This window comes from Balaenoptera physalus (assembly GCF_965194825.1).
Source record: "Balaenoptera physalus genome assembly, chromosome: X".
Taxonomy (NCBI): Eukaryota; Metazoa; Chordata; class Mammalia; order Artiodactyla; family Balaenopteridae; genus Balaenoptera; species Balaenoptera physalus.
The window spans coordinates 90,170,634-90,195,525 of NC_138903.1; the positions used below are offsets into that span (position 1 = coordinate 90,170,634).

At 41.5% G+C, this 24,892-nt stretch overlaps 1 protein-coding gene and 1 long non-coding RNA gene across 4 annotated transcripts; one reads left to right on the forward strand and one right to left on the reverse strand.

The window, feature by feature from the left end:
- Positions 1 to 13,441: 13,441 nt before the first annotated feature.
- On the reverse strand, positions 13,442 to 22,497 carry ARMCX2 (armadillo repeat containing X-linked 2). Of its 3 annotated transcripts, none has more exons than XM_082447600.1 (4): positions 22,359 to 22,497; positions 16,594 to 16,657; positions 16,198 to 16,274; positions 13,442 to 15,843 (listed from the first exon to the last, which is right to left on the reverse strand). In XM_082447600.1, the coding sequence occupies exon 4, from the start codon at positions 15,712 to 15,714 to the stop codon at positions 13,855 to 13,857; it is 1,860 nt and encodes a 619-aa protein (XP_082303726.1). In that variant the 5' UTR covers positions 15,715 to 15,843; positions 16,198 to 16,274; positions 16,594 to 16,657; positions 22,359 to 22,497; the 3' UTR covers positions 13,442 to 13,854. The 3 variants fall into 3 exon arrangements, with proteins under 3 accessions (XP_082303726.1, XP_082303725.1, XP_082303727.1); XM_082447599.1 differs by lacking the exon at positions 22,359 to 22,497 and adding an exon at positions 17,875 to 17,986; XM_082447601.1 differs by lacking the exon at positions 22,359 to 22,497 and adding an exon at positions 17,548 to 17,721.
- On the forward strand, positions 22,438 to 23,286 carry LOC309653269. Its single transcript, XR_014259055.1, has 2 exons — positions 22,438 to 22,524; positions 23,012 to 23,286. It is a non-coding gene; the product is annotated as an uncharacterized lncRNA (long non-coding RNA).
- The last annotated feature ends 1,606 nt before the right edge of the window (positions 23,287 to 24,892 follow it).

Sequence of the window (24,892 nt, forward strand, 5' to 3'; positions counted from 1 at the left end):
TTCTGTGCCACAATCTCTTCAAATATTACCTTTTGCTTATTCTCTCTAGTCTTTTTTTATGGAACTTCTTCCAAGCGTATTTTGATATTTTTCATTCTTTCTGCCATGTCTTCTAGCTTCTCATGCATATTTTGCACCACTTTATCTTTTTATGCTGCATTCTGGGTGATTATTTTTTGAGATATATCTTTAAATGTCTTAATTATCTCCTTGGGTTTGAGTTTACCTCTGCTAGAGTCATACAACTTTAACCAGTTCCAGATTAATTTTTATGTAGTTTGTGTTCACTAACATGTAGGAACTGTGAACTCAACCCTACACCTATGGGTGGAGCTGGCCTGGGTTCTGATTGTTCTCAGGGATCTCTTTATCCACCCATAACCTCACATAAAAGACAAGCTTTCTTGTTATATATCTTTGCTGTGAGAAAAGGTTTTCTAGTCATCATTTTAGGTACTGGTTGTGCTTCTGTGAGATCTGGATTTAGACAGGAGCTCAGTACCAGCCTCCCATCTTCCACTGACTAGAGGCATTGCCTCCTGTGGCCATGTGGGATTAAAACCCTGTTCCCCAGCCCTTAAAGCCAATATCCATCTGTTCGTCTTTATCTCTTGCTCACTGCTGTAAGTTCCTTCTTTGTTCCTTGGGGATTTCCATTTCATGATTATGAGCTTGACTATATTACTACTTTTAGAGGGGGTTCATATTCTATAATTTCTGTGAGTTTTAAGTGGAAGGGGTCAGTTCCGAGTCAGTTCAGCATGCTATTGACTGGAAGTTCCTCATATAGGTTTGTTGGATTGGATTGTGTAGGTGACTTATGTGATGCCTCTTAAGAGATATCTTGGGGGAATGCTGTTTTATATTTCTTCCAGCCAAACAGTATAGGGTCTTACCAAGCTTTCTGTGTCCCAGAATGGCAATGGCAGGGAAGCAGCAGAGAAAGTCTTGATCATTCAAGGAAGACACAGAAGCAAATAGAGAGCCATCTTGTCTGAAGGGGCCACAAGGAGGGAATGGAAGTGGTGAATTATGTAGAATAATACTAGAACCACATGGACTCCTTCCTTCTAAGAACTCTAAGGCACTCCATAAGCATCCTTGAACTTAGACACAGCATGGAGAAAACAGTAGATCTTGAACTGATACTGTTTCAGTCACCCCCATGGAATGAGAAGACAAAATGAAAATTGTGAGTATTGCTATGGAAAATAAAAGTTGGATGTCTTACACACTTGAATTTGTGGACTGAGATTTATTCCAGTTACATATAAATACATACATATATACACACATGCATATTTGTATATGGATAGTAAACAAGCTGGAAGGATATACCACAGTGTATTAGAATGGCATTCTGTAGCAGTAAGATTACAAGACATTTAATTTACATTTTCTTCTTTGCCTAGTTAACTACACTTTTCCTTATTTTAGCTCAAATTTTACTCCTTGGGGAATTTTTTCTGTCCCTTTTCTACCCCCTTCAGAGAGCTTTGGTGTATATTCTTATATACCGGTGTCCCATTGTTTCTTTGTACTTATATGGAATTATAATTATACATGCACTTGTGTGATTATTTGATTAATGTATATCCCCCACTAGTCTGTGAGCTTCATGAATGCAAAGACTTAGTTTGTTTTTCTCACCATTGTATTCTCAGTACCTTGCATAGGCACTCAATAAAGACTTACTAAATGGATAAATGAATACATTTCTACTTTCTACATTGTTTGAATATTTTACAATGATTGTATTAATTTCATTATTAAAAGAAAATAAAGATTATCCTATTTAGAACAAATATAAACATAGATCTTCTGGGCCGGTGATTATTTGAGGGTCACACTTCCTAATAAGAATGTGTTGGTAATTATAGCTTCTCTCTCCTGAAAAATCCACATACACCCTCCTTTCATTCCTAACACACAACTTTACATATATTTTAGGTATTTCTAGACTTGGCCAGAGGACACCTGGTCTAGGTTTAGCAGTATGGTCAGTGGGTGAGAGTTCCTTGGACACTGGCCTAAGCCTGGCTGAGGGGCCACCAGGGAGGATGTGGAATGGCAGGCAGCAACCCTGCTACAAGGCTAGGCTCCTCCTGGGTTCCCTGGAGTTTGGGAATGAGAGGCCTACCAGACTGCACTCCTCAGGCTAGGTGGGAGGTAGTAGACACGGTCCAGGGAGGCTTCTACTCAGGGAGAGAACAAGTGTGTCTGGGGGGCTCTCCCCACAGCAATCACTTCTCTAGGCTACGTGGAAACCCTCAGGTGCAGGGGTCTAGGAGAGAGCGATCCCATTCTGTTTTCCATTGGTGGGAACAGTGCTCCCATCTATGTTGAGGCTGAGTTATCTTTATGGGAATTTGGGAGAGGGATGGAAGGGGCCAAAGGCATTTACCCAGGTTACCACCTTGGTCACCTGTTAGTGTATATTTTTGAAGTGAGCAACAGAGTCAGGTGCAAAGAATGAGAGGCTGTGGAATATGGGAAGGGGTTGGGAGACAGCACCTTATGCCCATCTTGACAGGACAGGGAGAATCAGACCATCTTTGCAACCCTTACACTCTCAGCTGCCTCGGCCTCACAGCTCTTCCCTTCGTTCAGTTGAATCTCACTGTTCAGAAGGATTCAGTCTAAAAACTTATCAGATACTTTAAGCATGTGGGGGACTTCCCTGGTGGTCCAGTGGTTAAAGACTTCGCCTTCCAATGCAGGGGGTGCGGGTTCAATCCCTGGTTGGGGAGCTAAAATCCCACATGCCTTGTGGCCAAAAAACCAAAACGTAGAATGAAAGCAATATTGTAACAAATTCAATAAAGACCTTAAAAATGGTCAACATTAAAAAAATCTTAGAAAAACATACTTTAAGCATGTTTATAACACTTCATATGTAGAAAAACAGTACAATCGTAAAACTTAATTGGACTAAGGCACTTGCATGAAGCAAAGCTTCCTTCTTAAGTTGGAAATATTTTTTACGATATATTTTTCCTCGAATTGATTCCTTGTTACTTTTTCAGTGAAAGTAATTTCATTGCCTTTTTTTCTGATGGTAAAAAATGATTGCATGCTGATGCTTATTTTTTTTTTTTTTTAATTAATTTATTTATTTATTTATGGCTGCATTGGGTCTTCGTTTCTGTGCGAGGGCTTTCTCTTGTTGCGGCAAGTGGGGGCCACTCTTCATCGCGGTGCACGGGCCTCTCACTATCGTGGCCTCTCTTGCTGTGGAGCACAGGCTCCAGACGCGCAGGCTCAGTAATTGTGGCTCACGGGCCCAGTTGCTCCGCGGCATGTGGGATCTTCCCAGACCAGGGCTCGAACCCGTGTCCCCTGCATTGGCAGGCAGATTCTCAACCACTGTGCCACCAGGGAAGCCCATTGATGCTTATTTTTAAGGGCTGCAATAGTACTAGAAAATACGAGGAAGTAAGTACAAATCTCATGTTTACTCTCTGTCTCTACTACTGACTTCCTGCCCACTCTCTAACCCCAATCCCCTGCTCCATTTTGGTATATGGATATGGTTGCAGGGGAGATGGAAGATGTTACTGCCCCAGGGGATTGAAGGTGGAGGGAGGGGGCCTGAGGATCAGGCTAGTCTTGTGAAAGATATCGATGGGGCTGAAAACATTTGAAAACTGTTACCCAGAGTCAGAAAAAGCAGCTACTGAGACCAGCATCCTGGATGATTAATGTCTTTTAATAACATTTTATAATTCCTTCCACAAAGCTCTTGCCTATTGTGGCAGAAGCTGTTAATGCTCCCCAATATTCATGTTGTCCGCTTCCTCCTGGGTATCCAGCTAGATGACAATGGTAAGTGTCCCTTTTGATTGAGTGCAGCCGTAAGTCTGATTCTGGGCCAAAGAATTGTGGCAGAAGTGATGTAAGTCACCTCCGGATTTTTCCACGTAAAACCTATCCATGCTTGACCTGTGCTCTCTCTTTTCCCATCCACCAGCTGAATGGATGGACAGCAGAACCTCCCTGCTGAACTGAAACATTAACTTGAGACTCTTTTGTGGGAAAAAAATTATTTTTGCTTTTAAAATCATACTTTTTTAAGTCTTTTGTTGTAACAGTTTTACCCTTTTATGCTACTATGACATTGATGGCTTTCTTTCCTTCCTTTTTTTTTTTTTGGACCTCAGATGATGATTACACTAATCAGATTCCTTCCTTCATATCATACCATTTGCATAGGTCTAATCAAAACCTTTTCCTCTTTGAAAGGCTTTTTGGCACAAGATCTATTCTGCTTATTTTAATAAATATATAAATAAGTTTTTAAAAACCCTTTTCTTTATTCATTCATTTACTACTTTGTTTCTTTCATCTCTATTCCTCACTTCCATCTTCCTCCCAACAGGCAGCCGTTCTAATATATTTGATGTGTATATTCTTGTTTGTCTGAGTTCTTTTAGAACTTACGTTATTTAGTATGCATGAATTTTTAATTTAGATAGTGGTATGTTGCTGTGGTTCTTATTTTGTTTTTCTTTTCCCACTCAGCAGTATTTTTTTTTTATGTTACATGTTACTCTGGGTACATCTAATATGTAGTTTCCAGCTTTTGCATGATGTACCAAAGTGTTCATCCACTCTAATTTACTTCTTCATTTTCCTAGGAATAGAATCTAGACTGCTTCCAACTCCTTACTACCCCAAACACTGAGATGAATGTCCTCATATATGTCCCCTTATGGACCTGTGTGAGAAGTGTTCTGGAATATAAAAATGGAATTGTTAGGTCATAGGGTACATATATAATTAATGTGATTAAATACTGTCAGATTGCTTTTTGGAATAGCAGCGACAGTCTAAAATCTAATTAGCTGCCTGTATGTGTAAGAGTTCCTATATCCTTGCACCCTTACTAACACTTGGCATTTCCCATCTTTTGAATTGCTGGCCAAATAGGTTGTAAGTGTACAGGTATCCTCCGCTTTTTGAAAGTTCACTTTTACGAAAGAGTTAACCTTAGTAGCTCTTTCTGCTAACAGAAAGAAATCTGAAGAGGATTTTGCTCTTATGAAAAATGGAGAAAAGTGAAAATAGCAGTTCAGGGTTTGTTTTGCAGCAAGCCATTATAGAGGCAGCGTGCACCCAGAGCAGCAGGAGTAGCACCATCAAGCTCCTTCTCCCGGAACTACACTCAGTATCAAGCTACCATAGCTTTGAACTGTGTCTGTGAGCATCTGTGTTTTATCTTGATTTATTTTGTGCATCCGTTAGCAAGATGTGTCCTAAGGTAATTGTTTCTTCACTTTAGACCATTTCTGCTTATGAAACACTCTACTTTTGGCCAGTGGGGGAAACCTGTATTTATAATTATATTTTAATTAGCAATTATCTGATTAATAATGAGTTTGAACATCTCCATGTATTTTTTTTTAATTTATATATTTTTTTATTTTTGGCTGTGTTGGGTCTTCGTTTCTGTGCAAGGGCTTTCTCTAGTTGCGGCAAGCGGGGGCCACTCTTCATCGCGGTGCGCGGGCCTCTCACTGTCGCGGCCTCTCTTGTTGCGGAGCACAAGCTCCAGACGCGCAGGCTCAGCAGTTGTGGCTCACGGGCCTAGTTGCTCCGTGGCATGTGGGATCTTCCCAGACCAGGGCTCGAACCCGTGTCCCCTGCATTGGCAGGCAGATTCTCAACCGCTGCACCACCAGGGAAGCCCTCTCCATGTATTTTTAAGCATTTTGGTTTTCCTCTTCTCTAGGTGTACTTTTCATATATTTTGCCAATTTAGGGTGGTGTGTCTCTGTCTTTTTCTCTTGGATTTGAAGAGTACTGTGCATATGCTAGATATTAATCCTTTGTTAGTTTAAAATATTGCAAATATCTTTTTTTCTGTCTGTCATCTATTAACTTTGTTCATGGCGTCCTTTATTGAATAGAAATTCTGATTTTTATATAACAAAATCTATTAATCTTTTTTGCCATATGGTATGTATTTCTGAGGTTTTGTTTAAGAAATTTTTGTCCAATTCTAGGCCACAAAGATATTCTCCTATATTATCTTCTATTAACTTCATAATTTTAACTTTCATATTTAGGTCTTTCATCCTCCAGAGTCCAGATTTATATTTGGTGTTAGGCAGGGGTCCAGTTTTATTTTTCTCCAAATCAAGAGCCAGTCTTCCCAATACCATATACTAAACAGTCCATCCTTTTCCATTGATTTGTAGTGCCAATTTTATAGTATATTAAGTTTTTATATTTACTTAAGTCTGTCTCTAAGCTTTTACATTTATCTGTTTATCTCTTACATATTTCTTTTATTACTATGATATGGCAGGGACAGCTAGTACTCACCAAATGATCTTTGTTTTTTCCTACTCTCCTGCCTGCCTTGCATTTATAATAATTGAGGCCATATGACTAGATCTGGACAAGGTACTATAAGCAAAAGTAATGTGAATTACTTCTGGCCCAAGGTAGTTTAAAATCCTGTATAAGAGGCCACATTTGAGATGGAGGAGCCACGAGATAGAAGAAACCACAAGATGGAAGAGTAACAGCGTGGAAGACTGAGAGCTGCCCAACCGGCATTAAATTTTATGTAAACAAGAAATAAACCTTTGTGTATTCACTGAGATTTGGGGGTTCATTTGTTACTGCAGCATAGCCTATTGTTATCTTGACTAATGATATAATTTTGTAGTATATCTTACTATTTGGTAGAATCAGTCTCCCCTCTTTATCTGTATTTTTCAAAATTGGCATAGCTCTTTTAGAGTCTTAATACTTCATATATATATATGTTAGAATGTGTCAATCAAGCTTTGATAGCTATTTTTCATGTTAAGCCAATTTTGCATTCCAAGTTGATCATGAAAAAATTTTTTATACATAACTGGATTCCACTTGCTGGTATTTTGTTTAAAAATTTTACATTTATGTCTATAGGTAAGACATGTATAGTTTTCCTTTTTCATACTAACTTTGGTTTTGATATACAGGTTAGTACTAGTCTCATAAAATTCATTGGATAGTATTACTTATTTCTGTTCTCTGGAAGAGTTTGTACGAGATTGGAATTATCAATTCCATCTGGGCCTATTTTGGGGAGCAGAGGGACTTTTAAACTACTGATTTAATTTCCTCAATGATTATAGGACCCTTTAGAGTTTCTGTATCTTTTTGAGTCAGTTTTGGTAAGTTCTATTCTTCAAGGGATTCAAACATTTCATCCACATTTTCAAATTCATTGCATAAAGTTAATCATAATATTCTTTTATCTTTAAAAATATTTGCTTACTCATTATTATGTCCTCTTGTTCATTGCTAATGTTCTTTCTTAACACCTTTTTTTCCTTGATTAGTCTCACCAAAGGTTTGCTTTTTTTTATTATACCATTCACAGGACCAGGTTTTGGCTTTGTTGATATTATCTAATGTATTTTTACTTTCTATTTCATCTATTGCTGCTCTTGTCTTTTTCATTCTTCTGTCTTTATTTTGTTGGTCTTTTTCTAACTTCTTAATTTGGATGCTTAGCTTATCAATGTTTAGCCTTTTTTTCTAGTCTAACATAAGATTTAAAAAAATAACTTTATTGAGAGATAATTCACATACTAAATTCACCTATTTAAAGTGTACAATTCAATGTGTTTTAAGTATATTCACAGAGTTGTACAACCATCACCACAATCAATTTTAAAACATTTTTATCACTCCAAAAGGAAACCCTGTACCCTTTAGCTGTCACTCTTCATCTCTCCTCCACTGCCCCTCCAGCACTTGTCCACCATGATTCTACTTTTTGTCTCTATAGATTCACCTATTCTGGACGTATCGTATAACATAAAGTTTTAAGGCCATAAATTTCCCTTGAAATACCGTTTTTACTGAATCCCACAAATTTTGATCTTTAGCATTCTTATTATTATTCAGTTCTCAGTATTTTAAAATTTCCACTATGCTTCCTTTTTAACCCATTGATTATTTAGAAATATGTTTTAAAATTTCCAAGCACATGGATTTTTAAAATGTTGTCTTTTTATTATTGATTTCTATTCGAATTGTATTTTGGTCAGATAAGGTGAACTTTATGAAACTGATTCTCAGAAATTTGTTGAGACTTGATTTATGGCCAACTATGTGATCAATTATTGTAAAAGTCCTGTGTATGCTTGAGAAGAAAATGTATTCTCCTCTTATTGGGTGCAGGATTCTGTTTATTTTCATTAAATCAGCTTGTTGATTGTATTGTTCTCTATCCTATAACTTTACCATTTTTAGCAAATACTTGTCCTTTAAATATTTTAGAAAAGTGTGTTGAATTATCCCATGTGATCGTTGATGTTTTCATTTCTTTTTTTCTTTACATATTTTGAGGTTACTTTATTAAATGCCCACACACTTAGAATTGTTATTTATTTTGGTGAATTGAACCACTTATCATCAGTTAAAAAATCTTACTTTGAAATAATTATAGATTTACAGGAAGTTGCAAGGATAATGCAGAGAATTTTTCTGTACCTTTCACACAGTTTTCCCCAATGGTTACATCTTACATAACTATAGAGTGATATTAAAATTAGGAAACTGACATTGTTACAATATGTGTGTCTAGCTCTATGCCATTTTCTTTCACCATGGCAACCAAGATTCTAAACTCTTCCAACAATGCAAAGATCTCCTTTGTGTTATCTCTTTCTAGTCACACACACTCTCCCCCTCACCATCCCTAACTCCCTATTCTTCATTTCTATACTTTTTTTCATTTTAAGAATGTTATATAAATTGAATCATAGAGTATGTGTTTTTTTTTTTTTTGAGATTGGCTTTTTTCCCCCCACTCAGTACAATGCCCTTGAGATCCACCCAAGTTGTTTTGTGTATCAATAATAGTTCATTCCTTTTTATAGCCAAGTAATATTCCATGGTATGGTTATACCATGGTTTGTTTAACCATTCACATATTTTTTATCTTTAATAATGCCTTCTGTCTTAAAACCTATTTTTGTCTCATTAATTTGGCTCTTCCAACTTCCTTTTGGTTAGTGTTTACATGGTATACTTTTTCTGACTCTTACTTTCAAAGTTTCTGCATGCTTATTCTTTATCATGTAGCTTGATTTTTTAAATCTGACAAAATCTTTTAACTAGTAAGTTTAGCCCATTTTTTCTTATTATGATTACTAATACATGTGAGTTCTGTGCTTTCTCTTTTTCTTGCTGTTTTAAGGTTTCACTTTTCTCATTTCTCACCTTCTTTTGGATTAAATTATTCTTCTTAGTGCATTTTTCCCTTTAATGCATTGGACATTTTACACTCTCTATTATTTTAGTGGTCACTCTTGCAATTTTATCATTCATATCTAACTTAACTCTAGAGTTAATCAATTATATTAAGAATAGATGAGAGTCCCATTTGTGATTAATTTGGACTGATATAAACTTATGTTCTTAGGCACACTCAAAATCTATAATTCTTTTCTTTTTTGTTCTGATAATGCAATATCACCCTCAGACCTAAGGTGTTTTCACATTTGAAAGTATGAATCTCAGTTAAGGCAGGAGGCAAATTGCTATTTATTTTCCTTATAAGCAGGGCACAGTGGTAACTATTTTAAAAAGGCCTAGAAAGGCTCAGAATTTCCCAGATCACCTTCTTGAGTTACCAGTGTTCCCATTTTACTAAAGAAATCTGATAAAATGGTGCATTCAACTGATATAACAATTAAGTAATGGAAAAGGCCAGTTTCTAAACTCATTCTTCAAGTTGTCTCTGACAGCTTTAAGTGGAGAAAGATTCATGCAGTAGGATTTCGTAATTGCTTTATTTTATCTTTTACATTGAATCAGGTATTTCATAATTTAGTCTACTCATTGTTTTCACTGGAATTTGCTCAATGATTTTAGAAACAAACATCTGATCTCACCCAAATCCTCTTCTCCATGAAATCATTCTATGGGAGGAACAACCTTGTCACCTAGAACCCATTGTCAGTGGGAAAGGACACTCAGTTAATTGTAGGCTATTAGTTTTCAAACCCAGACTGTGGAAAAAATTCTTATTTGCATTTTGCCCACCTCAACCCAAATACCTCACGTTTTCTTGAGACTCTATTGCTTACTACTCACTTCTGGTCTTACTCTTAGTCTGTAGACTTTTGTTTAAGCACAACAAGGGAATTTAAGGAAAGATGTTGTGATAGATCTTACAAGTAATGGAAAAGTTGAATATCTGGCCTGATAAAGGATGGAAACAAGTGCAGCTCAGGGACTCCAAGAGCAGGAGTTTGTATCACTTCATCCTTGTGCTCTACCACTAAAATGACAGCCCTGTGTTCTCAATTCTTGCATTTATCAGTTGATATTCTTTAAAAATAATTTTAAAAACCGTGGTAACTTTCGATCCAGTTGTTTACCCAGACCAATAAATTAAAGCAAGGAAGGCAGGACTATTCAGTGCAAACATGGTTGTGAGAATTGCCCCCACTTCAACCATGCCCTGAACACACAATGTAGAAGGTAAAAACTATAGTACTACAGAATGTCTAAGGAATGTTTCAACAATCATGCTTAAGTAATAATAGAACACTATATGGCTGGTGCTCAATTCCTGGTGCCTATTGTCATAATTTTACTAGGTTAAATCTTTCCAAAGAACTACCTTTTTAAATCTCAGCACCACCTGGACTATGCTGTTGATCGTTCTCATGCGATGTGATTTAAGACGCAAAAACCTAGACTTTAGGAAATGAAATATTTGCCTATTGTGTGATTCTTAGCTCATTCATAAGACCAGACTACATGTCTCTGCATGGGAATAGGTTCCATCTGAAGGCGATGGAAATTTCCACTGCTAATCAGAGCAAAGGAAGCTGGTTGGATTACCTTCATATCTGGGATCAAGCCAAGAGACATTAATGCATCCATCTTCAGTATATGAGCTCAGATACCATCTCTACTTCATCCAGAAGAAGACATTGCTGTTCCAGGATTGACATCTTTTCAGATTCTCCTTATTAAGGGTTCAAACAATCTTGGGTCTAGCCTCACCCAGGGTCACCTCGTTACCAGAGCAATGATATTCTTTATTAAATGACCATGGGTTTGATGTCATATGGGTTACAATGGTCACAGTAAAACTGAGTAAGATCAACATTAGGCCCCAGAGTCCTCCATCATTTCTCTCCTAAAAGGAGAAACAGAAAAAAGGCTTTCACCTTCATTATTATCACCACTGATCTCTTCAGAAAATCCTTAAATATTACGAGCTGTCAAGCCTATGGCTGTGGATACAAGCTTTCCGAAATTCTAATTTTGCTTGAAAGCTCAAATTTTATTGTTGGTGGCAAATACAGTCAGTTGTTTTCCTTGAAGTTTCACCTCATTAATTTTCAAGAAAATGTCTGCCCAATACTCAAGCCTGAAAAACCACAGTCTTTCTGCCAGTCATTCTTTCAAGTAAAAATTGTGTTCCATGTCAAAAGCAGCTAATGCAGTGCACAACTCAAATGATTGTGCAAACATTTTCCTTCGAGACAACCACTGTATTAAGCTATGCAGGAGAAGTGCTTTGTGCACACTTCGTGTTACACAGAATTTTAAAAAGATATGCACTCAATCATCAAGATTTAATAAAAATATAATTTTATTATAAATAAGGACTCCATTAAAGACATTTAGAAATGAAACTGGATTACAAAAATTTGTTGAGTGTGTGGCTGTAAAGAATTCAATCACTACTAGTACAGTTTGGGGACACTGCCTTGATCTATGCTGAAGCACCAGCAGTTTTACCAACCATTGCTTTATTTTGAAAATAATTTTGACCTTACAGTTTCAGGGACCTGTAGTGGTCTGTGAACTACACATTGAGAACCACTGATGTACAATATGATTCCAATTCTGTGTAAAAATACACTGAGATGACATAATAAACATCTGAAAGAATTTTCACTGACTTTCAATTGCAGGAGCCTTTTTTTGACTGATGCCACAGACTCTTACATATGGTGAATGTCTTTTCATGCCAATAATATAAAAGTACATCACAGTTTTTAACAGTTGCATACTATTTTACTGTGTGGACATACCACCTATTATTTAGCCAATTCCATAGTGTTAGATATTTAAGTTGCTTCTTTTTCTCTCTTAGAAACACTGCTCAATTGAATACCTTTGATATTCCTCTGTATACAATTATTTGATTATTTCCGTAGGGAAGAATATCCTACAAGTGCAATGCTTGGCTGAAAGGCAGGTGCACCTTTAAAGCTTCTTATATAGATTGCCAAATTGCCTTCCAGATAAGTTGTGCCAGTATATTAGGCCAAAGTGTCCGTTTTCTATGTGCCCCCCTCCCAGGAGTCCCTGTCTCTATTTCTGCCACAGCCTACCATACACTTGCACCAAAATGAAGATTTCATGAGAGGTGTCAGGAGAGCAGGCTGGGTTTGGAAAATCTCTGCAACTTCTCCCATTTTCTTCTTTCATTGCTTCACTGGGCCAGGGAGCAGAGGAAGGAAGATTTTCCTGCTCTTAAGTGAACTCAGAGGTGGGGGTGGGGTTCCCATAAAGGCCTCACCACTGCCCCTCTTCTAAACAAAGGAGGACCTAGACCTCTAGCCTGAGGGGGGAAAAAATCACTTTGCACCAAGAGTCATTCTTTTTGTAGCACTGCTCTTTCTGGTCATTATAAATGGTGACTCAAAAAAAAGAAAAAAAAATGGAAAGAAAAAAATGGTAACTCACTTTGGCATTGCTTGGTTGCCAGAACTGCCCAAGAAAGAGGGCTTTCTCTGTCAGAACCTGCAGAAGATCGTACAATCCTTCCTCTCTGTTGACCTATAGCCAAGATAGCAGATTTTGGTACTTTTTTTGGTAAGCATCTCTTATCATCATTCCCTAACATTTCCTATAGCCATCGCCCTATTTCACTCTTCATCATCTCATGCTTGGTTTATAATTTCCTAACAAATGTCTCTACACCTAACCCCATCCCAGCTCCAATCCATTTTGCACATTGCCACCAGATTATTTTTCCTTTTGCCAAAAATGCCCAGTAACTCCCAGAAAATGACAGGATCATATTTCAATCTTCAGCTTGGGGTTCAGGGTCTTCCCAAACTTTTTTCGCCCTACATTTCCACCCTTATCTCCCATCACTTCTCTTCCCATACTTTCCATTCCAGGCAAACTGGTTACCTTCCTGTCACTGGAACAGATTTCCTACCTCCGCGTCTTTCTTCAAGCCATTTCCTCTCCTGGAATGCCCTTCTGTGTTTTCTCATGCTGTCCTTCAGGGCCCACCTTAAGTGTGCCCTTCCTCCTTGAAGAATTCTAGCCACTTCTGCTTCATTTAAACAGATAGCATATATTTGACAATGAGCATATGCTCAGGTACTGTAATCTTTTTCTATTTATGTACCTTATCTCTCCAGCTAGATTTTAAATTCAAGCAAGAGAACAATTTTTTTTGTCAGTTGAAACATACAACTTTATTAATAATACACAAATGAAGTCTTTGGTGAATAAATTCAAGTCAAAACAGATGATAGAAGTGTAGGCTATTCATGATGGACAGGTTCACTGTCAATTCACACAGAGGAACCAGTAAAAATATTTCCATTCAAGCAGCACGATTAAAGTCACAAATGTGTTTTCAGTACAAGAGGACTATTTATTTGGTATTCATAAAATTGTTCAGCTCAAAGCTGGAGACTGTCACAGATAACATCACTCTGGATGATACATTATTCAAAACTGGCAGCTGAAAGGATCCCTTTACTATATAAGCAAGTGGAAAAGCAGTAACTTTCTATTTTCATTGCTTCCAGACTGCAAAACTAGACATTTCTTCAAGTCTCTGAGACACATAGCCAATCAGAATTTGTCCACTAGTTTTATAACTTTCACTTTCACCAAGAGGTCATGGTGATCTGCTAAGGCTCGAATTTTCTTAACGCACACTCCAGATGTAGTGCATAAGTAAAAAAGGGAGCCTTTATTGAACTCTCTGTAGTTGAATACTTCTGCTCTGAGATTGTCATAGATGATCTCAAATAGAGTCAGGGCATTAATAAGAATTTCTGATTCCACATAAGAATTGTAGAGGGAACTAAATGATGATGGCACTTGGGTACTGAGCAGTTTTTTTAACATATCTGGATTTTCAGCAAAATTCGAAAGTATTTTCAAAATCTCAACCTTGATTTTTCCACCTCCCTGAGATAACAAACGGAAAAAGTTTGCAATGGAATTGACAAGCAGGTGCTGGTAGTCATTTGTAATAGTCATGTTTGTTAAAAATTTTAGTCCAACTACCTGTACTGCTGAGTTCAGGTTAGAGGCCATGATGTCATCCATCACTTTATTCATGTATACCTGAAGCCGGCCCTGATTTTCATAATTCTCACTCAGGTTGTTCATGGCCATTAAGGCTTTTTCCTTAATGTGGGGATCAGTTTTGTTGATCATGTTTGCAATAATTGGGAGGCCTCCCAATTTGCGAATTGTGTCTTGGTTGCATGAATAATTGGCATTGTTGCTCAGAGTGAGCAAAGCTACCTGTTGGATGAAAGGATCATCCGATTTCTGAAGCAAAGCAAGGACTTTCCTGAGATCTCGGACACCCAGAATCTCATCAATTTCATAAGGAAAGGGGCGCTTCTGCATGGGAACGGGTCTCCTCCCTCTCCCTCTCTGCTGGGTCTCAGGCTCAGAGTCTGACTCCGATTCTGTGTCTGTCCACCCAGACTCCCCTTCTTCAGAATCAGGAACCTCTGCCAGGAAAGCCTGTCCTCCATTAGCGGAGGCTGCGGCAGCTGCCGCAGCCCCATCTCCAGGGCGGAAGCCCAGCCCCAATTCGTCTACTTCAACCTTATTTTTCTTGCCTTTGCCCTTGCCTCCAGTCCGGGACTTGGTTCCACCCTTAGCTCCACCTTTGGGTACAGCTCCAGTAGCTGACCCGGCCTTAGGTATAGCCCCAGTATGAGCCCCAGGGGTTGTTTTCTTGGCGGCTGCTGCTGTTCTAGAGGATCCTGAAGTCCCAGGAGCCTCTGCAGCCCCAGTAGGGGCTGCTGCCCCAGAAGGCACTGCAGCCCCGGAAGGTGCTGCTGCCCCAGAAGATGCTGTTGCCCCAGAAAGTGCTGCTACCTCAGTAGGCGTTGCTGGTATGGGAGCCTCCACCGCCTCGGTAGGTGGTGCTGCCTCAGTAGGAGCTGGTGCCCCAGGAGACTCTGCTGTGCCAGGGGCTTCTGCTAATTTAGGAGCCCCTGTCATTGTGGAGGTCTCTGCAGCCACGGGAGCCTCTGCCTCCCAGGGAGGCGGTGCCACTGCAGAAGCCACTGTGGCTTCTGATTCAGCTTTAGGCCCAACCCTGGCCCCTTCTGCCTCCTGGGCCTGACTTCCTGCCCCACTCTGAGCCTCGGCACTAGATGCAGCTGGGGCCACTGCTTCAGCTCCAGCCATGTCCAGAGCAGAGGTTTCATCCTGGACCCTGACCTCTGCCCCAGTGCGGACTGGGGTTGGAGGACCAAATCCTGGCCCAAGGTCAATTGTGAATCCAGCCCTTAGTCCAGCTCTAGCCCGGGCTCCAGTCCCGGTCACAGCCCTGGTCTTGGGCTTGGCCAGTCTCTTCTTCATCTGGTTTCTTCCCCTGGCATATTTGTAGACACAGTACCAGGCACTGGCCCCGATCACTATCCCAGCGGCTACACAGCCAGCATCCCGAACACGGCTCATGATGCAGCTGGAGTGATTCCCTGATCCAGGGTGTGGAGCTGGTGTGCCCAAGTGGGGTGCGTGCACGACAAGGTAAGGTGCTTCAGTTCAGGCTCGAAAGTTCTGCTGAGGTTGCAAGCCAAGCAGGACCTGGGGTAAAGGATACAAATGAGGCTTAGGGCTCTGGCTCACTTCATGCTTAACCAGGCCTAATTAAAGGAGAGTTTGGGGACATAATGCTTGGTGGGTGGACTAGTACACAGATACAAGTGTCCAGGCCTCTGTGTGCTGATTCAGGACCCTGGTTGTCTGATGTTTTCTACATCTTTATCCCTAGCCCTCACTGCCCAATGTAAACACATCTAATTTCCCAGCACCTAAATGGGGGATGAGAGGCCATACAGACTTCAGGAAAGCTGGTGGAGAGCCAGAAAGAACCCCAGATTCTTCTCTGATTCCCTCACCCCCACCCCAAAGGCCCCCAGATGATTCTCATACACGTACCAACTTGCTGGGAGCAGAAGCAATTTGCTCTTTTCCACCAGGCTTGCAGTTGTGCAGGGCCCAAAAGGCAGACAGACCTGTGGAGAGATCCCAGAAAGGGGGTTTCAGGGGCCTTTGGTAGATGGATTCTCTTCTTTTCTTGATTTGAACCCTTGTGGGCAAGTTTCCCCCTCTCAGGGCTCCTCACTCCCTCCATATCCCTTCCTCCTCAAACCCTTATTTAAGAAGGCAAATGCCACACCCCTTTCGATGCACCAAAAAGGACAGGCCCGGGGCAAGGGTTTCTTGTAAAGAGGAAGAAGATGGGGGAAGAGGAGCCCCTGCCTCCAATTTCTGCTCTGGTTTCTGCCACACCATACCAGGGGTTCCCAGACAGTTCCCAGCCCCCACACTGACCTCCAGTGATTCAGGGCTGTTTCTCCTTTCTTCAGTTCAGTTAGAGCTCCATCCTAAGGACAGACTGAAGGGCAGAAATACAGATAGCAAGACGTTGGAGACTGAGAGCCTGGCGGATGGAACGGACTGAAGACCAAAGCCCCCAATTGCCTTTCAGCATTCACATACCAGAATGACAAACGGTTCCACCTCTCAATTCCTTCAACTCTTCTCACCCCTCCCCTCGCACCCCAACCCCCGCCCCTGCGCAGACTCCCCAGGCAGTCAACCTCTCCTTCCCTTTGCCCCGCCCCCCCGTCCGCCATTTCTCCCGGACAGACGGCCACACCCCTTCTCTTGCACCGAAGCGGGAGGGGGCGGAGCGAGGGTGCACAGAAGGCTGGACGGGACGCGGGACTGGGGATTACGGCCAGACAATCTAGCGTCTCCTTCCTATGACCACCAGTCCTTCAGTCCCCAGCCCCCAGGCCTAGCATCAGCCTGCACAACGGGTCCCCAGGGTCTGCCCTTTCGGTTTGAGGGTCATGATTTTCCACTGTTTCTCCGCTCTGGATTCCACCTCCCACACCCCATCGCAGTCTCCTGTTAACCGCCATTTCTCCCGCCAGGGTACCCGAACTCCTTTTTCAGGACTGAAGAAACGGGGGTGAAGGGCTGTATGCGCCGGAGGTGTCTGGAAAGCAGCCTAGGACTTAGCACGGCGGTTTAATACCAGATTCTCTCAGGGCCTCCCCTCTTGTAAAGCCCAGAGCCAGACCGCCACCTCCCCTACAAAGGCTGTCACACCCATTTTCCAGCACCCCCAGAAGACGTGGGGTCGGCCGAGGGAGAGGGGAGGGTGCGGGGGCGGTGGTCGGGAGAGGTATCTGCAAAGTGAGAGTGGGAGTGAATAAGCCGGTTTGTTTACTAATTGCGTGCCCCTCCGATCACCCTTTCCCCAACCTCCCCACTGGCCTTATATGCGCTGCCACGTTTATTTATCTTCCCTCCTCCTTTCAAAACAGGACGGGATGTGGGGTGCGGGGCCTGAGTGTCAAAAACAAAACCAAAAAAACACTGGCTGGGAGGGGAAGTAAGCGGATTCTCCGCAAGTATATCAGCGTCTTTACGTTCCCCCCTCCCCCTCTTCCCGCCGCCCACCAAAATGAGCTGCGACTAAGCGCGGGGGTCTGGAGAGCCGGCCAGGGGCGGGCGAGGCGGAGACACCCGCGGCCTCAGACTCCCTCATCTCTGGGCTACCCCTATTCGGGGGTGCCAGGCCATGCCCACTCTCACACCCACCTGCCCGATCTGGGGGAATTTTCTCCTCCTCCTCCTCGCCTGGGTTAAACGCACGGCAGTGCGCAGCGCAATAGAGTTGGTACCCAGAGGAGGACGGAGGACGGCGGTCTGGGCTTTAAGTACCTTTGCCAACGTCAGCTCCTGGTCACGTGAGGGCTGCATCGCCAGTAAGCTTGGGTCCCCAATTTCCACTCCCACCAAGAGCAGGAGCCCCCTCCTTTACCCCCACTAGCACCTCACCCCACCACATCAGGTCCTGTCACTCATTTTTTTGTCTTTGTAGTCCCAGAGGCCACAAGTAGCCCCTTCTCCTTCTGTTAGAACTTGCCTTTCTCTGGTTACCGGGGAGGGGATGCACCTTCTTGGAGGGCTATTGACAAGTTTTGCTTTTCTTGTTGGGGAATCGTCTCATCCTTTCTTGGGCAACTGGATACTCTCCCCTCGCTCCACCCCCAGTCCCCCATCCACTAGTGCCCACCATTTACCTTGCAGTTGGGCCCCTGCTCCAGTATAGGTAAGGGGTAAGAATGGTAGTGGGGTCTTTACTTCTGTAATACGTCTCTGTTTTGTTTTTAAAGCTATCACCACTCTTTATTATTATAGTAAGAAAATACAACAAAACAAGAGTTCAGTGTGGGAAGCAGCAACAAAAGAAAAAGAGTAGGCATGTTTTAGAAAAAAGATTTCCCACTAATATTGGAAGACACCATTAATTTTAGTTAATTTTTACCACATAGAAAATTCTATTGGCCACATAGGAAATAGTTTTCAAAACATGCTAAGGTATTTGAATATCTAAAAATGGACTTTTTCTCAACAAGATAAGCATGTTTCCATACGATCTGTAAATTGATCCATGGAGAGATGTTCAGTTGTCTGATCTTATTTATTTTGGACAAATAATATCCTACTTTTTCTCCTTCTGGGACAGCTTTTAAGTTGGGTAAATAAACGATCCTGTCTTGTTCTGTTAGAGAAAAGCATTTATTTAATGTTCCCAAACCATTGCTGACTGCTGTGTGAACCTCTTGTAATTTGATGGCTGTAACCATGACAGTTTTGAACACCTGTCCCTGGATTAGGTTCCAGTTTTGTGATTCAGCTCTGGGCAAAAGGAAGAACTATTAGACGAAGGAAATGATGGATATGAGGGATGCAGAGATGGTCAAATCCTTCCAGTCCTGTCAAGGGGGGAGGGAGGAAGGTGCTTGCCCTCCCACCTCTCCTATATTCCAGAGCCTCTCATCCCCTGCGTTCTGGCACCTGACTCTGTTGTTCATCCTAAAAGTATACATGGACAGGTGACCAGGGTGGTAAATGCCATCTTTACTCAGATAACCAATTTGAGTAAATGCCTTTGGCTTCTTCCCTCACTCCCTCCCTCAAATTCCCACAGTGGTAACTTAGGGATGCAGAGAAGGGATTGCAGTTCCCACCTACCCCTGCAGCTGCAGGTTTCCACAAAGATTGCTGGGAGAAGCACCCAGGCCTGCCTGCCCTGCTCTGCCCTTATTCATGGTGTGGCCGAGTTAACCTTGTTCCTGATGCTGTCTGCTGCTACCACCTGGCCTGCAGCCTGTTGACCTCTCACCTCTGGCCTCCTCATCTCAGGGCACCCAGGGAGAACCCAGCCTTGCTGCAGGGTCACTGCCCGAAGCCCACACCCACTTTGATACTTCCTCAGCCAAATGTATACCTGGGCCCCAGGGTCTCTCCCCACTGACCATACTGATTAACCTAGAGTAGGCGTTCTCAACTGGCTACCTCTGTGCTCTACGTGAAATTGTATGCAAGGTTTTGTTTTTGAGTGTATGTGTGATTAAGTGCATTTTTTGGGGGAAAGGGGAATAAAGGTCATTGACCTCATCAGTTTCTCAAGGGGTCTAGGATCCCTGCCCTAGATATTAAGCACCAATACAATGGCCTAGAGAGTCTGTGTTATATAAAATAGTCCAGATTAGAAATATCTTGGGTTTTTTTTTTCTGGTAATGAAAGTAATATATATATTAGTGGTTAAAAATATTCAAAACAATAAGGAAATGTATAAAGTATGCAGGGAAAGAGCTCCATGATATCTTTTCCATTGCTAGTCACTGCTAAAGATTTCCAACTTTCTTTTTATGCACATATTAGTAAGTGCATTTGTGGTTATTAATCAAGTTCTGAATTGAACAACAATAAACAAATAATAAGCATTTAGAATTTGTATTGTAATTGCGGTAAATCTGCAGATTAATTTGAGGAACATTAGCATCTTAAAATTGAGGCTTCCCCTCCAGGAATATGATATATTTCCATTTTGCTCAGATCTATTTTTATGTTTGTTAATCAAATTTTGTAAGTTTCTTCAGCTAAGTAATTCCTATTACTTGTTAGGTTTTCCCTAGGTATTAGTAGTTTATGTTGCTGAAATGCTATTCCTTTCTCCAATTGTAATTTCTTATAGGTGATTTTCTGCTTAAGGAAAGTGTTCTACTATTATATATTTATTTTGTATCTGCCAATTTCTGTGATCTGTCTGATTAATTTCAATTGTTTTCAAGTGATACTTTTGGTTTTTCCAGGTATGTATACATAACCAGCTTCAAATGATGATTTTTTACATTTCTTCCTTTCCAATATTTATAACTTTTTCCCCTTTTTTTTCGGCATGTGTTATATTGACCAGAACTATGTTGAGCAATGGTGGTGCTTGAGAACCTCTTGATCTTGTTTTTGAAGAAAATGGGAATACCTCTTATGAAGTTTCATCATTTAGTGTAACTTTTGCTGTTTCTGATATATTTTATCTGTTTTTCAAGGTTACGTTTGTTTATGTTTACCAGTACTGCACAAAAAGTAGTAGAAGGAAATAATATCAGCGAGTAGAGGTAAGTCACAAGTTCTGTGGTCTTGGTAGCCCACAAGGAGTGAGGAATCTGTTAGGTCAAAAGAGCCTCTGATATAGCCTTCATCAGACTAAGGCTATTTTCTTTTATACTTAATTTAATTTAACCAAGAATAATTCATTAAATTATAGATATATAATTCTTTACTGCACAGGCAAAGTTTCCACTATTCCTATTTTACTAATAGTTTTTTTTAAATTTAGGACTGGCTGACTCAGTTTATCAAATGCTTTAATTGTAAGATTTATTTTCTCCTTCAGTTTGCTGTTGCAATGAATGATGTAGATAAACCAGTCTCCCTTTCACTCTAGTCTCCTTATAGTTTATTCTCAATACCTCCCCCAAGGTCAAACTCCCCACCCACTTCCCCTTGTTTAGAGTAAATGCAAATGTCCTCACTACAACTGACAAGGCCCTACTCTCTTCAACCTTATTACCTTTCTGCCTCATCCTCTACTGCTCTCTCTCTAGCTCAGTGATCCTGGCTTCCTTGATGTTCCTGGAACATACTGGGCTTGTTACCTTCACAGAGCCTGTGCATTTGCTTGTCCTCCTGCCTGGGATATTCTTCCCCCAGATATCACCACACTTAGATCCTTCACTGACTTCAGATCTTTACTGAAAGGTCACCTTTCTAGTGATGTCTTCTCTGGCCACCCTATCTGAAAGTTTAACCCGTCTCGACTTTTCATATCTCCTTTTCTTGCTTTAAAATTTTTTAGTATGTATCACTAACAGTATAGTATATATATAGTTTATTTACTTGTTTATTGCTTGTCTCTCTCACTACAATGTAAGGGCCACATGATTTAGAGATTTAGGTCTGTTTTATTCACCCTTGTAACCACAGCATGGAGAACAATGCATGGTATGTAGTAGGTGCTCGGTAAATATGTTGAACAAATGAATAAATAAAGGAATGGCTTTCCAACATTGCACTTACAACGACTCTCTTGCAGTCCAGAAATAAAGCCAGTTGGTTATGCTGCATTAGCAGATTTATTAACTCTCAAATAAATGATTAGCTAAATCAGGGTCTTGTCATGTGACAAGATGTGGAAGACATTAAGATTGCTTTGAGTGGCATGTATAAAACTCATTATGCAGTGAGAATGATTGTTTATGAAACATGCCTTTTAAAAAAATAATCTTTTTTTCTTAAATGAAAATAGTTCTATCATTATTTTGCCATAATAAAATTTGGGCAAAAAAAAAAGAAACAGAATAGTGCTAACAAGAAAATAACAAATCCATTCCTACTCTCTGTTTCTTTTCCTGACACCCCTTCCACCATCCCCATTTACAGGTATTTTCAGGACTGCAGAGGTGAACATTAAGGATTCCAAAGAAAAAAGGTGGAGGGAGCACGGAAAAGGACGGGGCCATTCCCCAGAGAAGCAGTAGAATTGGCCAGTAGCCCAGGAGAAAACATTGCCCCTTCCAATAATCAAAGACAACACGTTTGTTGGATGGGCAAAGACTAGAAAGAGCGACAGTGTCCTGTGTGGTGCTGGTGGGGGGGGGGGGTTGGGAGGGGGCGGGTCACCCTCTGCTTTGCCAATAATAGGAGGGGAAATTTGGGACCCCGAACTCACCAGTGACGTAACTTCACGTGACCAGGAGCCTGTGTGCTGGTCTGTCCAGAGAGCGGTTCTTGCTCAGGTAACCGGCTCCCAATTTCTTTTGAGGTGGCGTGGCTGTGGGCAAGGAAGGAGGAGGACAAGAGGAAACCCGTCCTGATTCCTGCCGGTCACGGTGAGGGTGGGTATTGATTGGAGACTCCTGGAGTGAGGGTGGAGGGTAGCAGCACGATTTTCGAGTTTGGAGGCGCTTCCCTATTTCCCCGCGGAGACACCCGAACCCAGACTCTTTTTCCTGTTGTGCCTTGTAAAAGGCAGCTGAAATGGTTGGCGTGGGTGACTCGAGCGGGCGGAAGGGAGGGGAGGAGGCGGTTATCGGGGAGTGGAGCGATGGGGGACTGTGAGGTGAGAGACAGGCCTGACCACCTGGACGGAGAGGGAAAGGTCCGGGATTGAACCCACGTTCGGGTGTTGGTGCGTTCACCGCATTCACCAGAGCACTGAGTCCTCATTGTCTCCTGTTTGTTCCTGTCTGGTTCTGGCTTTGGTCTGTCCCTGTCTGCCGGTCCATCTATCAGTGAGTTGATGATGCAAAAGAAAAAGAAGCTCAACGCCTCATTTCCTTCTTCCTTCCTCCGCCCCGAACACCCCCGCCCCCTTGACTGCAGTTTCAGACTCCTGCGTCCCAGCGGCTCTCACTAGCCTGAGAGAGAGTCCCCTGAGATCCTCGCTCCAGCTGCAGCATGGGCCGCGCTCAGAATTTGGGCTTGATGGCAACAGGCCTGGTGGTCGGGGCTGGCTCCTGGTACTACATATACCGACTGACGTTGGGAGAGCAGAATAAGAAGAGGCCAGCTGATGCGAAAGACATTAATCCTGCCTACAAAAAGTTTAGAAAATACAGAAAACTGTAAGGAAGAAAATAAAAATAAGCCACCAATTACTATTCCTTGTCTTTCTATCTGTGTAAGAATGTGGATGTGTTTAACATTATTGCAATTACACTGTGTATGATATCCTGGAATTATTCTTTTCAGGTTACATTGCAGGGTATGCCTTTTATTAGTTAATGAAAATGCTTCATAAAGTCTTTTAACAGATTGTTTCATAATAACAGCATAATCATAATCTTCTCCTTTTGCCAGCCTTTCAGATGGGAAAGAAATTAGATATCTTAATTTACTAAAAAATAACTGTATATAGAGAAAATCTACATAGACTTACGAGAGGATGTCTTTCCACACTAGTTATAGCTGTGATATCCATCATCCCAGATTCCAGAATGACCAGTTAGGCAGCTTCTGTGCCATGCTTGGCATAGAGGGCATAGGAATTTGGTGAGCCTGGGAGCCCTGGGTAGGATCCAGACTTCCAGGGGCATCATATGGCCAGCAGCTTTGAGTCCCTCCTCTTTTCTTTGGGCTGTCAGGGAGCAGGCCAGTGGTCTCATCCAGTCAAGGGACTCAGAGACCTCTCCCTTTTTCCATTGAGTGAGGGAAGGGATTTCTTTTTAGTGTGAGGGAAATTCTTCACTCCCTGAACTTCATTTTTCACAATGGATTTGGGGTTTGGAGGAAATAAAATCTGGGAAGTCCTGCCACAAACTTTCTCTGAGGCAAGGAAGTACAGAACTGGCTGGACTGAGAAAGGGAAAGCAGAGAACACAGACAGCCATAGAGATGAAACATAAATTAATAGCCTTGTGTCTTAAGTGGGGTTCCCTAGAAGCAGAGCCTGACATGGGGATTCTTCTGAAAGTAGTTTATTGAGGGAGTGTTCTCAGATGAAACGTGTATGGAGATGAGGGGAGCAGGATAGGAGCAGGATAGGATAGGGGAAGAAACTAGGTATAGCTGTAGTTCAGCTGAAGTGTAACTTCAGCTTGAGCCCAGGGCAGATCTGGGATGTGAAGGGCGCCACAGAACTGATCCATTGTGAGACAAAGGAGCCAGGCTTTTGTATCCACTGACTGAAAGCCTTGGTGTATGGGTGAGTTGGAGTGAGAGAAAAGGGATTTTAGCTCCGAGGTATCCTCTGACAAGGGTGTGACTGTGAGTCTTTAGCAACCAATGTTCATAGCAGCTTAGGGGGATGGATGTACTAGCCCAGTAAGTGGAATCTGGACAGGGCATCAATAGTGTCTACTACTTCTACTATAACTAGCCAATCTGCATTCTTTTTGTTTATATAAACCTATCATTGTTATTGTATAATATTCTTTTTTTCCCTTAATTTTTAAAAAAATTTTTGAATTTTATTTTATTTATTTTTTTATACAGCAGGTTCTTATTAGTCATCAATTTTATACACATCAGTGTATACATGTCAATCTCAATCGCCCAATTCAACCAATCTGCATTCTTGTGATGAAAATGTGCTTCCTATCCATGTGATCTTCCCATCAGGAAGCCTTAACTTCAGCATTACTAGCTGTGGAGTTATTTCATGGGTGCGGTCTATCAGGAAATGCCCAGCTTCTCCATAAACAAAACAAAAAGAGGAGAGTGCTCGTACTTCTCTAGTCTTCTAGTGGTTGTCTCAGAAACACT